Source organism: Centruroides vittatus, unplaced genomic scaffold (genome assembly GCF_030686945.1).
Source record: "Centruroides vittatus isolate TY-2023 unplaced genomic scaffold, ASM3068694v2 contig_2565, whole genome shotgun sequence".
Classification (NCBI taxonomy): Eukaryota; Metazoa; Arthropoda; class Arachnida; order Scorpiones; family Buthidae; genus Centruroides; species Centruroides vittatus.
The window spans coordinates 467827-488612 of NW_027121627.1; the positions used below are offsets into that span (position 1 = coordinate 467827).

The following is a 20786-nucleotide window of genomic DNA, read 5'->3' on the forward strand; positions in this document are numbered from 1 at the left end:
AAATACATTCCACAGACAGTATTGGAAAACAACACACACAAAATATACTATGACAGAGCCATAATCACAGATAAAACAATTTATCACAACAGACCAGACATCATATTCATTGACAAACACAATAAAATCACATGCATTATAGATATATCCATTCCAAACACACAATATACAAAATACATGCACTGAAAAAGTCAGCAAGTACACAGAACTTACCCAGGAAATAAGGCATCTGTGGAGGATGGATAGGGTGCTAATTGTACCTGTTGTTCTCTCCTCTACAGGTGTGATACCATATACACTACACAAAAGCCTAGGAACATTACAATTGAATAGAAATACATACATCACACTACAGAAGGCCACTATATTGAATACATGTCACATTGTTAGGAAATTCCTGAAAACAGACACATACACTGACACACTTATTTTAGTTTTGTTTTAGTTGCTATGCTTTGACTCTGGTCCGGCATAGTACACAGCCACTGATGTCAACCGAGTATAACCCACTAAACCCAACACAATAATAATAATTGTTAGAAAGTTTCCAGACATTGACACACACACACCAATAACACAGCTTAATGTTACACTTGTTTGCATAGCCATGCTTTGACTTTAGTCTGGCATAGCACTTCCGCTGAACATGACATTTGTAACTACATCCCGCAGTACAGAACATAGACTAGAGAAACAAATTAAAAATTAAAAACAGATATATGGTATTTTCAATGAAAATTTTATAAGGAAAGTTAAATCACTTCCCCCCCCTCTGTTAAAACAGAAAAATGACAATCCAACTGATAAAGGGTATTGATGAACCCACAATGCACATATTAGTTTAATAAAGAAATCTCTTAGTCAACTTTCAGATTAAATAACTGTGATTTGATAAGTCCTTTGGAATAGTAGAAAAAACAATATTAATTTTTCTATTATTGTTTAAGGATTAGCATGTCTAGATTATAGAATAAGTATTAAAACTTTATTATGAAAAAAGATATTTTAAAAAATTACTTCTATATGGGAGTAGATCTAGGTTTTTTGGGGCCTAGGTCTAATGGGGGTGCCATTATTTGTTTGATGAGAATCTTTAAATTGGGATTGAAAATTCATTTTTAATAACATCAAAATCAGAGTTGAAATATATTTATGAAATGGTGTTGAATGACAGATTTTATATCTTATATAAAAAAAACATAAGAAATAAAGAATATTTGCATTGATTAATTACTGACCAATTACATTATACTAATTATAATAAAACAAATGATACTATAAATTATCATTATTATTACATTATTAATATTAACTATTTTTCACTATATAGTAAGTGCACATTGTTAATGAAAAAGTATAAAAAATTTATGATGATAATTCAATTTTTGTGGACCCTTGACACTTGGGGACCCAGGGCTTAAGCCCTATTACTCCCTATGTAGATCCGTCCCTGCTTCTACAGACACTTTCAGTGTTTACTTAGAAGTAGATAAATTTTTGTCTCCTTTATAATAAGTACAGTAATTTATTTAAAAATAAAAAACAAAATACCTGTATTTGTTTTATTTGGGTCTATACTTAATAAAAAACAATGAAACACAAGTTTATGCCAAACTAAAAAAAGGATAGTCAAATATGGCAATGCTGATTTTGGCTCAGCTTCACCACCACCACCCAACCCTTCCTTTCTAGCTCATTGTCTAGCATACTGGTTCCCAAAGTGGGTGCTACCATTTCCTTTCCTCCTTGGGGAGCAAGGGGATTCCAACCCTGACTCCAACACCCCGTGTCAGGTGCTGGAAATCAGGGTCTTGACAAAATGGTTCCTTTCATCTATTAAAACAGGAAAGAAGAAACATTGCATTTAATGGTTTCCAGATATAGAGAACAATGTATAATAAGGACACAAAGTGTAAAGTTTGTAGAAAAGTTTTTCTAAAAATATTCGAAGCCTTTCTCACAAAAGGAAAAATGGGTTAGGGGTGTTGGGTGTAAGTTTGTGGAACCAAGGAGGCTGTGGCTCAAAAAAGTTTAGGAATCACTGGTCTAGCATATAAGACATGTAAGATTGCAGAGTTAACTGTATAGAGTTCAAAATAATACATTCTACACTACGCTCTAAAAACAGCATCAACTGCTTTTATTACTACCAATGCACAGTAACATTTGTATGTGGTGTCACTATTAAAAATAATCAGCCTGGGATTAATGTTCATCAGGGCTAAAGTAATGACAAATAAATAAGGAAAAATGATATATCAAGAACAACTGATGTAAGTTTAATTTTCATAATTTAAGATAGAATTTGTTCAGGGACCCTAGAAATAGAACAATATTTCCAGTAAAGCAATACATTTGGAAATGACAGACTGTAAAGATTATAAAACAGTGAAACCTCAATTTCAATAGATAACAAAAACAGAAACTATAATGTTTATAATTTAATTAAATGTAAAAGGAACTAATTAATCAGTAACTAAATATCTTTAATGAGATTATTTTGACATGTCAAGTTGAAAATTTACTGATCAACTGGAAAACTGGTTATATCTAAAAAAAATTTGCTCTTTCTAAATTTTCTGATTAATATTTCAGTAAAAGCATTCATGCTATATAAAATTATCATCAAATCTTATGTTGTTACACATAATAAAAGATTAAGCTTTTGAACACTTTTATATTATTCCTATCAAATAATTTTTAGTTGGTTCTATTGGTTATTGTTAATAATTTTGTTTGATTAAAAATAATCCATTAATTTTCTATAAGATTAATATCTGAAAATTGATGCAATATGCAAGAAATTGAAGTATTTCATGTCAAAAGTTTCAGATCATTACCCTGAATAAATATGAAACTATCTTTAACGCTTTGAATTAAAATATACATTTTTTATATGTCATATGATGACAGATCCTTCACCTATTTCACTACAGAACAAATCTTTTTTTTTTCCAAGTTCGTAGTTTTTTCCTTTCATATTGCTAATATATGAATGAAAAAATATTAAATTTACTTCTGTCAATAAATATAACTTTGTTTCAAAATTTAATCAACATATTTCTATAATTTTCAACAAATTCTGTACATTTCTGTTCATTATAATTATTAATTTAAAAACTTTTATTTGCTGTAAAAATATAAACATTTTTTAGGTAAAACACTGTGCAGTATCCTCATCAATACTGATTTCAATGGAACAAACATAACTCCAAAGACAGATTTCTTTTATTCATTTGCATTATAATTATGCATTTTGTTTGGATCAGTAGACCTAGCTGGCACAAAATGCACACAGTGTATGTTGGATCCTACACAATGTTTTACCTTAAAAAATGCTTACATTTTTACATTTAAAAATTATCAATTCAGCAACTTAAAATCTTTTTACAAAAGTTTTAATATAAGACTTTTATTTGCTATTTAACAAAGATATCTAAATTTCATAAAATATTTCATACCACCTATGATGAGTTATTTCTCACAATGACAATTTAAAATATTGCAATAATTTTGCTTTTCTAACATTATCTAACTGAAATTGATATTTAAAAAACTTAAAATACTCAATTTTTGTTTATTTTAATCTGCAATAATTTTTGTACAGTAATAGTCGTCTTTTATCTCCTATAAGATTTTAAATTAATCACACAGTTAAACTTAAGCTTTGTGTATGTTATTGGCTTAGAGTTTAAATCATTTTACAATATAAAAATAAACAGTTTTGTTGCTATTTATATGTAATGAAGGAAAACTCAAAATTTCTTTAAAATATAACAAAAATCATCTTTGATGACGCTCACTCTAATTATTATTTTTCCAAGAACTTTCAAACAGCATGAGGAGACACGCAAGCACATTCTCAGGAGACACTTGTTTATCTTGATGGATTTTTGGTTGCCCAAGTGCTAGAGAAAACAGATATTTAGAACGAGCTCCAACAAAGCAGATTTATACAGTTATGCTTTATCAAAGTATCCTTTACAAAATCTGTAAACCTTAATGCTTCTAAACACTTATCTTTGGAGATATTATTGGAGATTAAGTGCTAATATTTCAGGATTTTATAAAGGATAGGAATAATTTATAATTCCTAAAGAAAAAAAAAAAATAATTTATTTTTTACAATGTTAATGTTGTATACACTTTTTATTCAAAAATACACAGCTGTTTATCTACGTAAATACTTTCTGTACTGATTTTTTAAAACAGGATCCTTTAATTTTCCACATTTATCAAATTTTTCACGTTAAATAAGTAAAAAACAGAACATATATCGCTCAATTTCATTCTATACATCATTCTAAGCAGTAAAATTTCATCAAAAATTGATAACTTAAACGAATATCTTCCACGTTTATTGAGCAATTTATGTTTAATCGATAAAAATCGAAATTCTCTAAACACTTGTGCATTTTTCTCCATTTATAAATGTATCGAAGCAAAAATTGTATTAAATAATTCGACCCATCGGCCTTATAATTCGTAACCAACAAACATGATTTTGTTGAGAAACTTTGGATTTTTTTTTACCTCGACAATAAACTCGCCATGTTGTATTTAGATCAAACGATCGAGATACGTATTTCACCTTTTCACGTTAAATACATAATCAAATTAAATAAAAAACCGAAAAAGGATACCAGCACCATGGTTTTGAAGGTTTCTTCTTTTTTCGTCCCATTCCTATTTAAAATTCGTAGTGAAAATGATTCTTCTGATAACAAACGAATAAATTCAAAATGGCGAACGCAACACCGACGTACGACGATAGATGTCGCACTCGATAATATAGAAATTCATAAACATCAGAAATGTACAGTACAGTACAAGTACACTACACATATCTCGTTTTCTGATTTTGTTCAAATGACAAAAATATCCGAAAAAAAGAAAAATTTTCATTTATTATTATAAATTTAACTGTTTCCAAAATATATTTTTATTTTAGAAAAAAATAAACGCAGGCAACTTATTTTAATTATTATTATTATTTTGGCTATAAAATTATATTTCTTACACATATGAACAATAAAGCATAAAGTTAAATATTCCTAGAACTTAAGATTTGAAATTATATTTTAATTATCATGTATTGAATCATATTTTAAAATATTTAAGAATTGCCTATTTTAGGCATGTAAAAACTAAAAATCCAAAATAACTTCCTCCATTTTTTTTCTGTACGTGCGTACTTGAAAAGAAATTGAACGCGTAGGTGTTTCTATTGCACGTGAGTTGCTTACTCGATTCCAAATATTCTTTCTTTGAATATCGTTTGACTTTGAGAAATGAAAGGCGTATAAGAAGGCCAACGTAGAAAAATCGTTAAAAATTTATATACTAAATATTTGATGAAAGATAACTTTTCACTGTAGAATGTTTTAAATGTACCGTATTGGCATTCCAAAAAGCATGACATATGATGTAATTAAAAGAGTGGAAGACGAGAAAATGCTATCGAGAGCCTGAAGGAAGTAGAAGAAAAAGGATTAAAATGACTCGAGCGAAGAGTAAACAGCTAACCGATACAGCTGTTGATAAGATGGGCCAGTTATCTGACTGGGCCGTTTTAACCATTAGAAACGCTAGGCACGTATCTAAGGCACGGAAAACGGGGGACTCACGTCCCGGAAAGATGTAAAAAAAAGGATTAATACTATTTTACAAAAGTGTACAAAAATAGGGCTGTATACTGCGGTCTAGTACCTACCGTACCAGAGTCAGGCTGTGGCTGTAGTGGGATGAAAGATTGAAGCGCCGGAGGAGTCTCGAAATGCCTGAAAGCCAAGGGAATCGGATATGAGTTAATGCGGCTCTGTAAGCTGGGTCAAAAGTTCAAAATATCCCGTACAGATGTGCGTAGGATATTAAAGGAAGGGGGATATTATCAATTAGGAAAAGGATTTATGCACCTAAGTACACTTTGAAACAGAAAATCAAATGAGGTTATTCCGACTGCTGAACAAAGATCTGCTGTCCAAAACCAACCTAGATGTTATTATATACGACGAGTCTTACTTTACATTGCACAACTTCCTACTGTGCAGGAAATGAGTTTTATCGTGAAAAATGGAAAGGGCGTTATGACAGAAATGACGTTCAAACGTCACGCAAAAGTTTCCATCGAAGGGTTTGACGTGGGTAACCATAAGCACTCGCGGACAGTATCATACCACTACGCCAACATAGGACACGGTATAGTACACAGAGTATAATACAGAGTACCAGAGTATTATAAAACACAGAGCTTTGTTCTTTTAAAAGTGTGAGAATAAAAGTTCGAAAGGCAACACACGATAAAATAGATTCGATTTTGTTAAACTGTCAAACCAGTGGCGACTGACCTACCGGGAAATTCCCGATTTCCCGGTGTATTACTTGAAATTGTAAAATGACATGTCTTAATTCGGGGCAGATGTAGGCAGCCGTGGAACTGACATTCGGGCCGCCACTCTGTGTATTTTGTAACTTCTAATTTGAAAATAACTGACTACAATTTAGATTATTTCGGTTTATCGCCCAACTTTTTCAATTATCCTTTCGGTTTATCTAATCATCCTTTTTTTAATCGCCTTCTTTACATTTTTTCTAATTAAAGCATTTTTACTTCATTTCTTTAGATATCATTATTCGAAGTCTAAAACTTCGGCGCGCATAAATATTTTTAAAGATAATTACCTTAGCTACATTGCACGCGGACTTAAGAAAGGATCCCTGACCTAGGCCGTCCAGCCATCAATATATATATATATATATACTCCTATATACAAGGTATTCATTTTAACATTTATCCATGCATAAAAGAGATCTTTTCAGCATTACACGAGTATAGGAGAAGATGCGTCAGTTTCATGTGATTAGGCAGCTGGATAACCGACCGTTTAAGATGTCACTTTACCGCTCTGGAGGACCCAAGGTCGAATCCGGATGATTCGAAAAATCTCAAAAATTTTTTAGATGATGATCGAGATATGTTGGGTCTCATTTCTCATCATCCTTCCCTTTGTTACTCTGGCCGAACCTAAAATGGACTTGCTAAAAAAGAGGCCTTCTTAATGTCCACAGGTCACAAAGAGTTTTTAAAAAGTTTCACTGTGATGTTTATAATAAATAAATAAATATATTTAAGAAAAGTACTTGTAAATTGCATGGTAATTCCGTGGCAGTATATAAATTTTCCAATTAGCGAACAAGAGAGTTAAAATGTGAACTTGACAAATGTACAGTACATATATACCATAGGTGGGGAACCTGCGGCCTCGAGGCCGCATGCGGCCTCCGCGAGGTTCTTGTGCGGCCCTTTGCCACCTAGTACAAAATGGTAGAGTTCGTTTCAAACAACTATTGTACATCAACGCCATGACAGTTGCGCGAAAAATCCCGCCAAAGACAGTCATATTGTAACATGACGTCAGAATACTAGTCTGTATGTTTATGTAATTTACATATCTAAAAGAAACGAATAATGTTCTATGTAATATTTATTTGAAAATAAATTAAAATTACAAAATACTATTTACAAAATTTGTCATACAATTCATTAGTCAGCTGATTGTCTTTGCAAAAAAAATTTAAATTAGCGCTAGCAGCGCCATCTACCTTGTCTAAGAAGTAAACAAAACTCGGTTTCAGATCTCCCATTTGAGTGTCACACCTTGCTTTGGCTTCTCTGACTCGCATCTCTCAACGCTTCCCTGTTGCGATCTTCAGCAAACTGTAGTTAATAGTGCGTGCTTATAACAGTTACACGGTTTTATTGTATTTCTAGAAAGTATACACTTTGTTAAAGATATTATTTGATATTCGTTTTTTTATCCATCATGTCAAATAGTAAGAGAAGAAAATTAGGTGATGAAAACAGAACATTTAATGTAGAATGGGAGTTAGATTTTTTCTTTACTGCTGAGAAAGATAAAATGATGTGTTTGTTGTGCAATACAGTTTTAAATACTTTAAAAAAAGCGAATGCAAATAAACACTATTTGACTCATAAAGAACATAAATATTTCGCTTTAGAAGGTGAATCACGAAAAGCTGCACTTCAAAAGTTGAAAAATGAGAAGCATCATCAGCAGGCATCTTTTAGTGCCTTTGTAAATCAAAATTCCGCTGCAGTTGCTGTTACGTATAAAATAGCACATATACTTGGAAAAAGGGGCAAACCATTTAGTGACATTGAAATAATTAAAGAATGTATTGTTGAAGCAGTGAGTATGTTAGATCCAAGAAATGTCGACAAATACAAACAATTACCTCTTTCAAGAAGAACTGTAACAGATCGACAGCACGAATTAGCGCAAAATGTAACAGAGCAACTTCATACAATTATACAAAATGAAGATGTTTATTTTTCAATTGCTTTAGATGAAAGCACTGATAAAACAGATTCGGCACAAGTTTTATATTTTATTCGTGCTATAACTAAAGATTTTCAATGTTACGAAGAACTACTTGCGTTGGGTACACTAACTGGAAGAACTCGCGGAGCAAATAAGTCACTAACTTAGTGAATAAAAAAATATTTTTTATTGTATTTTTTTATAATATTTTTATATTATTTTATATGTATATTATATTTAAAATTTTGTAGTATTATATTTCATTTTTTCTATATAATGCAATAAATTGTTAAATCTATAGAAAAACTATAATAATTTCACAAAAGTCACTTTCTTAGGTCAATCAGCTTATGCGGCCTCTCTTATTGCTGCCTAATTTAAATGTGGCCTCTAATGGTAAAAAGGTTCCCCACCTCTGATATATACGATGCGATGAATGGCGTTTTAAAAAGGCCAATATCGTAAAGTCTGCTAATTGGGGGAACACTACTAAAAAGCCTTATATTCACGAATACTGCTATGAAATGATTATAATTTTACGATTGCATGTGAATACACATACTCGTGTGATACCAGAAAGATGTCTTTTACGCATGAATAATTTTTTTTTAATCTCTCCGCCCTTTTTTTTTTTGTAACTCTTTCCGCCCGGTGGGCACTAAGAGGGCCTCTTATAGCAAGCCCATTATGGGTTCGGCCAGGCCCACAATGGGGCGGCCGGGTGGTGAGGACTCTCTCCGCCCTGTGAGCAGCATTAAGAGAACTTTTTAGATCCATTATGAGATTTGAACAGAACAACAATGGGGCAGCCGAGTAGTGAGACAGGGCCCGACATATCCGGGACAGACCAGTCGGATCGAAAAACTCTTGAGGTTTTTCGATCTGAGTCTTCCAGAACGGTAGACTGACGCCTTGCCGCGTTGTCTATCTGGTCAGCTGCAAAAATGTTAAAACATGTTAGGATGCTCATTATATGAAATGAGCATCCTATATAAAGCTTGTGTTTCGTGTATATTCTCGAGCAGAAATTTGTTGACGCTATGACAAGACTGGTCTATTATGTTTTCTTGAATGTATTTTATGTGCATTGCCATTTCGTTACACCACAACTTCCAGAATGAATTCATTTTCATATTCCAGATTTTTAGTTTATACGCCCTTTATTAATGCTTTTAAGAAATCGAAATTGTTTCCAAAACATAAAAAGATCATTAAAAGAATAATTAATAAGCGATTCAAGTATTAAATGGAATATTCCATAGTCACATATCTCCATAATTGATAAATCAACTTTTTATCTTTTAAGTAGATTTTTCACATTGTTGCTTATATGAAATGAGCATTGTGATGCAAAACTGTGACGCAGCAGATTTGATTAATTATAGCATAAATCTAGGCATAAATCTAGGCATAAATCGAATTCCAAGAAATATTTGAAGAAATCGTGCTTTTGCAGTTTTAAGAGGCTTCAAATTTGAGGATTACCTTCATAACTACAGGCAATGAGTAATACCTACAGTTCTTGTTTCTAAAGGTAATTTAGTGAGTCGTGATATTTATAATGTTACGTAGCCTATTTAACTATTTCTTCATCGCATATTTATATGGTATTTTACATTACTTTTACTATATAATTCATTATCATAAATCTTAAAAAGAACGCTTTATTCATAAAATTGATATCAACTTATGTATATAATTTCTGTAAGCACTACGTTATGTTCATCTTTATAAACTCTCATTTTATAAAAACAAATTTTGTACATTTTTCACATTTTCAATTTTTTTTTTTGTTTTTAATTTTGCAATTATTAATGATGCAATATGATGCAATACCGTCTTCATTGAACTGAAATAATAACGGTGCATTCCAGCTTATAACTGCCATCTTTACAATGTACTCATATCCGCGACAATAAATTACACTAAATGTATTGATTAGAGATTGCTTTAATTTCTGCTTTTACCTGATATTGGTAACAAATACATCAAGATTATAGACCGGAAAGCCGAATCCTTCAGACCGAACATGGCCATTTATGACTTCTAGTAGACTTGATAATATATCAGTAAAATAGCATAAGTTTAATTTACATTTCGTATTACAAAAATGTTTTCTGTTCTTTTTTTTTCAGTAAAGACATCTATTCAAATGCAATTTATGCGTATTTTTGGTGCCTATATATTAAATGTACACAACTTGCTATATGGTGTACAACATTCAGCCTTATGACATTCTTCTGGAATGAAATGTGGTCTTCCAATTACAAAAGAATCTCCATATTTTTGAACCTATGACAAGTGTATTTTTTTCTACAAATTTCTTAAATTTCTCCATGATTTCTTTTCCTTTTCTTCTATCGATATGTAACTCTATCATTAGGTTTAATTTTACAATTGCTTGTAACCTTGTGGATTTTTTTTAACTACATATTTATTGAACAGTTTTATATATATTTAATACAATCCTGATCTTCTCTCGAGCTCCGGTAAGTCGAGTGAAGGTCAGGCCATCGACCCATTGCTTTTTTATGATTTACAATAAATTAAAGAAAATAAAACAGAGGTAAAAAATTATAGCGTAGCATTTTCTGAAAATAAGTTACACAAAAAATAAAGATTTTTTTCTTTAATTAATATAGAAGAAAAGTAATTGAATAAATAATTTATAACTAGTTTTTTGGGGTCTCGTAAATACGAGGCATAAACCAAATGGTTTTGCTAGTAAGAAATTCATTTAATGAATTTCTTTATACAGCAATTTCAGGCAATACATAATTATTTATATAATATATATTTTGATAGAAGTTGATATATGCAAAAGAAATATTTCTAACATAAAACTTGCATGTTAATAAAACAGAAAATTCCTTAAATAATACCAACAATATTTAAATGATTCACACATAGGCTATATCTGTAAGCTTACACTTATTTATAAATATTTCAATATTATTAGACAATTCATATTTGTTTAAGCATTTCGACATTTAAGTATTTAAATTGGTTACTTAAAAATTTATTTGGTCAACCAAATTACTATATAAAAAATATTTGTAAAATTTAAACAAATTTTTTTAATTTATTTAAATTTTACAAATATTTTAAAGACAGAGAAGGATATTTCGTTGTTATTTTAAGAAGTTTTTAAATGTTTTAACTTTTACTTTTTAAAAATATAACATTTTAACTTATCAAATTACTATAGTTATGTGTAATTCTATGTTATTATTATTAGTAGTAGTACCCGTAGTAATTTTAAATTGGATGGAATTGGATTGTATTGTATTAATGGGATAAGGTAACGCAACATATGAGCGATCCGCCGTCAGGGAATGCCTCGCGGAAGGACTTTCTATGGGAAACTAGCCTACCCTATTTAGGTGTTAGACACGTCAAAAAAAAAAAAAAAAACGTGGGAAATTTTACGCGGCCGTTGCATGCGAGGTATTCAGTGATTTTATCTATTCGGACAGTGGTGGCTCAATTTAAAATTGACAATATCCTAAGTATTATGAAGTTATAAGTATTAAACTTAGTAACGCAATTAAATAAGAATATTGTACTTTCATTATATAATATTTAATATGAAAAACTTTAAATTCAAATAATGAAGGAAGTCAAAAAGAAAAAACCAAAAAATTTAAAATAACTACGTCAATAAGTTTTATTAAATTTTTTAAATAAAATGAAAACGTTGATAGTTAAATACAGTACAATAATAGACTATTAATATTTATCACTTGGCCCTATTTTAGGAAAGCAACGAGGTCAAGGTTTGATTTAAATTTACGGGACCTCAAAAACATTTGTTACAAATTATTCTGTTAGCCTAAATTTTTTTTAAAAAAAAAAAACTATTTTTTTTCAAATTTTATTATTTAAAAATATATTTTAAAATCTATTTTTAATATACTGAAAACCACAAAAAGGTAAGTGACTAAAGTCTCTCTCTTTAAAAATATCTTGATATTGCTACATTAATGTTATTGAAATATTGTCATCCCACCCTGCCAGATTTTTTAACCGGATGATAGAGAGTTAAAAATTTTACTTCGGTCATCCAGCCTCTGATCCTCCATCAAAGATCCTCGGTCAAAAATCAGCGTGCCTCCCTGAAAGACCAGGTTTGAAATCAGATCAGCTCAGCAGTTTTCATGAATGGTTTGACATGAATATTCTTTCTCATCAACGGCCGTCCTTCTGTGGACATGGCCGATTTTATGTTAGATATGAAAAAGGCTCTTTCTTTAGAAGAGAAAGAGTAAACAATGAAAAGATTTACTGTAACACTAACAAGATAAGGAAAATTTAATTAACCTAGGATAAAATTCTTATACAGTAAAACCTTCATTTAAAGGACGAATTCGGGCGAAGGAGTGTCCGCTAAAGCCGAAAGTCCATTATTTAACAAAGTAGGTTTTCCGAATGTGTTTTAAAAAATTGACAAACTGCTTAGTTTATCTGTTTTTACTTATGTATATACGTTTGTGCAATTAAAACAAAATGCGTAAGTTATGTAGTTTAGGCCTAATTTCACAGATAAGTTTTCTATATGTATTATTGCTTATGTACTCACCATAATTTTAAAACTAACAGGGTGTTAATTTTTCAGATACGACATACGGATCTGGAAATTTTGTCCGTTAAATCTTGATTTTACTGTAATTCTATTTATAATTTGTTTTGTAAATCACAAACTACAGGAAAGAGAATTAAGTCTTCCTGTAATGAGCAAAAGTTACTCTGATCCCATAAAGAAAAATCCAATCCAATTCTGAATAAAATATTGATAAAACATCAAATAAACCGACATATCAATTATTAGTCATTGAAAAATCATGCGGATTTAATTTTTCGTATGAGTAATATATTAGATTCCGATAATTGTTATCATATAGAATCGTTGGATTGTTCATAGAAAATATAATTCTCAGTTTTCTTGTTACTGATAACTGCTATTTAGAAATTGTAAATAGCAATTACCTCGAATAAGAATAATTACACTCACTATAAACATTCTTCATTAAAGAAGGTCATTTGAGTTTCTTCAATCAAATAACAAAGTTTTTTTTTCTTTTACTTATTTGTAAAAGAAAAAAAAAACAAAAAGAAAACATTTTTAGCAATATTCCGCCATCAATATTAATACCGTATCTACTTCATTTCAATTAGTCTTATTGTTCTGCTGATATTAAGAAGAATTAAATTTAATATTAAAAATATTGACGAAAAGTAGATTTCAATAATTTTTTCTGAGATGAATCTTCTGCTTACAACATTTTAAATAATATAACTTACGCAAACAAAACCAGTAGCAGTGAAGACAGACTATCATTGACATATCAAAACAGATGCTGATATCAGATATCAGATATTCTTTGACTCATCTACCAAAGATCAACCAGGGACAATGGTGAAAGTATATAAAAAATTAACCTTGAAAAACTTCTGTCTTTCCTGTTCTAATGTTATAAATAATTTTCGAATAGGTCTCACAGTATAATTTAAAACAATACGAGCTAAACAAAAGCGAAATAACATGGGCCTATAAGGACACTTTAATTAAGGAAGCAAAAGGAATTAATTTGCTCGAAATTTTACACAATTTTTTTTTTTTAATTTGCTGTTACTGGTAATTTGTTAACCTTTTTACTTTCTCTGATCCAGATAAGACAGAGAAAATAAAAAGGTTAGCAAAAACAAAAAATATCTTTTTTCTTCTTGCTTTTCCCGAATTTTCCTCGTTGTTCAGCCCGAATTAATCCCGAACAAATATTAATCAATAGTTACAATGATAAAAATACACAATACAATGATGATATTCAGGTTTATTCATCAAATATTGCAGGAAAGCTAAGTTGAAAGATTTTTTGTTGCATCATCAAGTACTGTAATAGTATTTCAAAAGAGAATTTCTGAAAACTCGAGATTACTTTCACACTTTATTTGAGCTTTGAAAATCTCCTTGAGAATCATTTATTAAGAAATTTTTACACAATTTGTAATATAATTTATTATATTTTAAATTTTGTATAATTGAAGTGTATTTATTATAATTTTCATTTAATTAAATAAAGCTTTATTAAATAATTCGTAAGAACACAACTCGTTTCCGCCACTAGGAATTCTGAAATTAGACTATAATGACATTCCCGATAATAATGATAATACTTTTATATCATCGAAAAAAATCGTTACATAAGCGATTTCATTATTTACGTAGAGATAATTTAGAGATAATTCAAAATTATGATATAAATTTAAGCAAAAGGATTTAGTAAAAAGTAAATATTAAAAAAACCACCTTTATTGTTTGAATTTCCGTTACGAATAAAAGATAACTAAAGTTTTTGCTAACGTTTATCTTTTTGAATCTGAAAAATTAAACTAAAAAATAGTTAAACATTTCTATGCTTTTTGTACTTTCCCATACTGAATTATCGCGCTCCTGTTGTGTATAACGATTATATGTAGACCTATATATATATTATCAAAGTTACACTTTATATATACAATATATATATATATATATATATTATCGCGATTTTTTACAACATTGCTAATTATATATATATATATATATAATATATATATATATATATAATTAGCAATGTTGTAAAAAATCGCGATAATGTAGGCCTATCAAAAAAATCATACATTAGAAAACACTATATTGCCGATGAAAAACATCTGAAAATCACCGATAAAACAAATAACACGTCGACCTGAAAAGAAAAGTTTTAAGCTGATTTCTCGGTTTGAATTTCATTAATTTCAATATAGGAAAAACATTTCAATAATATAAATATTGCCAAATAACCACAACGCATCAAAAAGAATTTCTGAAAACTTACGAGTCATTCTCAAATTTAGAGCCTTTAAAAAAACTTCTAAGGAATTATCATTTTAATTTTAAAAATTATATAATTTCAAACGTAAATAACATAATTTATATTCGAAAATTATTGGCTTACTTGAGATTATTTAAACCGTTCAACTTTACACTCCTGTAATTAAAATTCACGAAATCTTTGTCGAATTTTCGAAATCTTTTTCGAAAACGTTTCTTTAAAAATTTAATGCAATATGATTTTATGACTTTAGACCAAAACCAGATAAATATCTTTAAAAATAGCATAGACCTACGGTCTATACACGAATCAAAGAAGGAAAAGTAATTCTCAAGTATAAATAGGCTTTGAAGGTTATTATTATTACATAAGCACAGTCGTCAAAGTATAATAATATTAACAATATTTTATACTTTATTTATAAGAAAATTTGTTGAGGACTACATAAACTACTAGAAATCTTTATTATAAGATTCGTTTCTGGGTGCATCCATTTAAGCTGACGTATTGGTAGTCCTTTTCTATAAAACGGATTTCGTCACTGGCTTGCTTACTTAATTGTTTGCAACTGGATGCAAGAGCGATGGGAAGAGAGTGCAAAGAGGTGTATTTGTATCTCTAGCTCAAAATAGTGAAAATTATTATTGTCATGGACTGTAATTTTTGACATAAAACATGAGAATCTTTACCGACTTGAAAAGTTTCGTTAATTACGCGTAATTACTTAATACTTCACTGTAATTAATTTTACTCACTTCGTTGAATTAATCATTTCATTGTACATCATCGCACCGCTGAAATATCCTGCCGGCGCTATTGCATTGATGCACTCTAGAGTAAGTTATATCTTAATTAACCAATACAACAGAATGAGTTAATACGAAAAACTGCTTTCTTTGAAAGTTTCTACTGAGAAGGAAAATATATTCAATATATAAGTTATGCAACGAATTTAAGCTCGATATATTTTATTCTTTTTTGTGGTTATCTGAAACCTTTTAAAATTTTATTACCTTTTTAATTATAGTATTGTTTAATGTGGCTTTTATAATCTATATATAAACTTTTTAAAAGTTATCTATCAACATAATAATTAGAAGACATCTGACTCAATATGAAATAAAATTTTGCAATAATTTATCGATAAATATGACTATTTGGAAATGTCAAAATCGGCTGTTCCAATAGACAATGCATGCCCGTTTTTTTCAGTTTTTTAAATGTTATACTTAGATTTGTAAACAAAAACGAATAAAGAGCATTCCATTTTAATTTTCATATAAATATATACATAAATATTTTATTAATTTTGAAAAATTAAACATTATGGGATGAAAAACATACGTTTATTATTCGATAATTTAAAGGTCATGTACACTCACTCTAAATTTGTTTACTTATTCAGTTTCTCGGAATCATTCTTATCTGATGTTTCTTATTTATTTATTACTTTATATAAAATAACCCTTTATTCTTTTTCTAATGATTGAGCCTTAAGAAATATCTATCAACTTAGAGATAAGAGAGAAATTTATATTCGAAATTTCTAGTAATGATCTCGAAACATGCAGTCGACCGGATATCCTGAAAATTAAATTAGAACGAAGTGAACTTTTAAAATTGATCTGACGTTCAAGTGAAGCGAAAATTATATTAAATTTGCAGAAATTTGTGTCGACATTTTACTAATTTCCAATACATTATAATTGCATATACATCTCTTCACGTGAATCAAGGCAGGGTTTACATGTAGGCTGAACAGGCTATTGCCACACGCTACAAAGCTATAACTTAGGGCCTTATTCTATTAAATTTATTATTAGAAAGACTACTTATATTTTTATAACTCAGAACCTTAACAAGCCTAAATCTGGCTCTGATGTGAAGATTTGTATTTTATTTGCTTTGATCTCCTCCAATTAAGTTTTCTCATGCACTAATTAAATATTCACAAGAGCATGCAACTATTAAAATTAAATTAAATATAATAAAAATTATAATGAATAATAATAAAAATAGCATTTAGAGTATATAAGAATTATAATACTAAAAAAGTACGTAATTAAAACTTGTATTTTTATATAATAAAAAAATAATTTACATAAATAATATAAATTATCATTCCTAGATGTCGTTAGCCGGAAGTGTCCTATTTCGTTACATTAAATGTTTCTATGTAATTTCACAAAAATGTAATCAGGAAATTTTTATAGTTTGCTGAATTATTTTTTGATCATTTTTTTCTGTATATTAATAGCATTTTTTTGTGTGAGTGTGATTATAAAAATAAAGAAAAGAAGATAAAAGGTTTTTAAGAAAATAATATGAATTTCGAAGTTAGGCGTGGGCTATTATCTCTCTTTACCTTGACATTTTCGGTTCGATTTTCAAAGAAGATAACATACACCTACCGAAAATATATTCAAGGTTGATCGAATGATCAAATACGAAGCGAAAAAATTGTTTTAGTGCTTCAAACATTACAAGTTTACTTCTCGATAATACAGTATATTTCATTATCTAGTCTCATAAACGCTTACAAATTAAGTAATAACAGGAAAAAATATCGTTTGTACTTTTTCTTAGTAAAAAAATCTTTCAAAACAACTCGTTCAAATATATACAGGTAAAAATTAGGCCATGTGAAAAACAATAAATGCATGAATAAATAGATTAATATGATCGTTAAATTATGCGATGCATGAGAAAAAATAAAATAAAAAATATATATTTATATTATTTGTACTAATTTATTTAATTTTAAGTTATCTCAATTAATGATTCAAAAAAATGAAAAAAAACTAAATTACATATAATCTTTAAATAAAAATTAAAACAAAAAAAGTGATTGAAAATGCAAATACGAATTATATCAGATTTAATCAAAAACCTCATCAAAATTTGCAAAAAAATAAAAATAGAAATAAAAAAAGCATGGATCTCGTTTAAATCCGGTCAGCGACATTTTTATCGACAATAGCCAATAAGAATAGAGTTGAGTGACGTCACGAGCATATGGGCGGTTTTAAATCTTACGGGTCGGAGGGATAACGAGCGTGCGCGTGGCGTAATAGCGCATGCTCGTGAAGAGGCACAATTCACCAGAAAAGACGAACCAGCCAGCGTTTTCTCTCTAAACGAAAATGAACTCGTAGGAAATTCTTGGAATACACTAGAGCAGTCGATTCTTAGTAGTAGTATACAGCGAGGGGCCCTGTATGGATCGTTTCAACATACGTAGATGTAAGACAGCTAGCTCTAAAGGCTACAAGTGCTATCGTACTCTCCTATATCCGACCTAAGCCTAATAAATTAAAGTGCTCTTGTGTTTAATATTTTTTAAATATATATATTCATTTGTTAAAAGTTGGCCCGCGCTTCCGTCATCCATTAAAAGCAATAGGTGAGTGTTACCCGATTTTACGAGTAGATAAATAGTAACGATTGGTCGTTTAATAATCGATTTCTAGTTTACGTTCCGATTAATGTTTCTGACGTAACGTATATTTCATAGATTCGTCGATTTCATAAATTAGTTTCTGATCTGCCACTCCGGACGATCGGTCGACGTAGGTTGTTGACCCGACTCTTCTATGTGTATGTGTGCACCGGCATCGAGTTAATAGTTGTGTGACGGTATGTTGACTTTGTTTAGAGGCGTAGACGCCGTCTTCCACAATCTGCTGCTCAATCCGAAGTTCGATATAACATTTTTGCAGCCAAATATAAAGGCCTTAAAGGCCAAGTGTCGGCAGAGGGGGCACGAATATCCCCTGAAGCCTGGGATATTTGAGATGAATAATTCGTCAATCGCAGATTATCATCGAATTCAGAAGACTCTACAGGTATTGCAAACGACCGGTTATTACTACGGGGGATTATCGTGGAGGCAAGCTACGGAACTGTTGCAAGATACTGCCATCGGGACGTTTCTTGTAAGAGAAAGTTCTGACTCGGATTTTCTGTTTTCTCTCAGTGTGAACACGGAAAGAGGACCTACTAGTGTTAGGATACATTATACCGATGGTCAATTTCGTTTAGATTCCGAAGAGAGCATTGCAGGATTTATGCCAGTTTTCGATTGTGTGGTGCAACTAGTTGAATATTACGTTCGACTTAGCAAATCGTCTAAAGGTGCTACGTGTGTTTGGTTGGATAATACAGGGCGCCGGGACTTACCTATATGCCTAAGTAGGCCACTCTATCACTCCGTGTTGTCTCTGAAACATCTCTGCCGCTTAGTAGTAAATGGAAGGCTACACTCGCACACGGATTGGATCAGTGAAGTAGTACTGAGGAGGTTAGGTCTCCCTCAAACTTTAGTAGCATATCTCAGGGAATATCCCTATCTACATTGACATGACGATGGGGATTACGAGCATTTTATTACCATTCCTTGTGTTCGTTACAGATTTGAAAATCTGGATGTTCGAGACACTTTTAAGTTATTGTATACGGGTTGAGTTAGCGGTCGATATTAATTCCTAACGTCAGGTGATCGGAGTCGATTTAAAAGTGTCATGTACAACGAGAATGCCCTATTCGGATTTCAGCTGGTGCAAGCAGGCTGGCCGTTCGCTGCACATATACAGACCTATTACCAAGTCAAATTGGTAGTCTCTGTAAATTCGGATTCCAGCTCATGACTGCCATGGCACGGAAGATGGTACGCTTGGAAAAGTGCCTTCCTGCCTCTTCGAAACATCGATCAATATCGTCTTCGTCCCCTCTTTACCGAATGAATGTATTTGCAACTTTAATGGTTCAATATAGATAGGCCTAGGCTTTCTACTATAGGCCTCAAAAAGCACACCTGGCTCATCGCCAACTAGGTCTGTGACCTTGATTATCAAAACAAGATTGGTTTTCTTATCAACTCCGCCCCAGTATTACAAAATTGGTTTTTCCCATAAATTAACCGGTATGAAAAATTCTACATAGACGTATTATTCCTTTATGTGACATCATAAAAAATTTTTATAAGATATAATCCCCGGAAGAGATTATTTGCAGTATTTATACTATAAAGTAACGTCATAACTTGAAAAGTTATAAACGAATAAATAACGAGGAAGAGCGATATTTTACATTGTAATTATATGTTTTAAATGTCTGTCAAGTATTTATTTCGACTACAAGTTTTTCTGTTGAATATTTTTTATGTATAATGCAATTATGAAATTGCAAACAGTTATGTTTCTTTGGAGATGAGTAGAAACAAAGTAAACTGGAGAAGAAAAATAAAAATTATTTATGCATATATTTGTAATTTATGTTCTATTCTTTTAGTTCGGATGTCATGTTTACATTTTTATTTGCGCATTATATAATTTAATTTTATATAAATTCTATTTATAGATAAAGAAATTTATATATGAGATAATACATTTCATACACTTTACTACGATATTACAATGAATTACGGAGAAAATAGATCGAAACGTCACAATATAAACAATACATGATTGTGCAGTGAGTGATGAGTCACACAAAGTCCCGACCAGACACCACTTGTCAACATCACGTAGCTCTACATTAAATGGTATGAGAATGTTGACTTAACTGACCTCGTTCTTTTTTTTAATTAAAA

General features: G+C 30.4%; 1 protein-coding gene across 4 annotated transcripts in view; it reads right to left on the minus strand.

Annotated features, from left to right (window-relative positions):
• Nucleotides 1–20786, minus strand: part of LOC136971471 (BUB3-interacting and GLEBS motif-containing protein ZNF207-like) — an 81656-nt gene that overhangs the window by 52407 nt on the left and 8463 nt on the right. For 3 of the 4 annotated variants that reach the window (XM_067265932.1, XM_067265930.1, XM_067265928.1), the window contains exon 1: nucleotides 4644–4796. The exons of the other annotated variant lie outside the window; for it this stretch is intronic. In XM_067265932.1, coding sequence (XP_067122033.1) covers nucleotides 4644–4684 — 41 coding nt within the window. In that variant the 5' untranslated portion in view covers nucleotides 4685–4796. Of the gene's footprint in view, nucleotides 1–4643; nucleotides 4797–20786 lie in introns of those variants that run through there. 4 annotated transcript variants of the gene reach the window in all.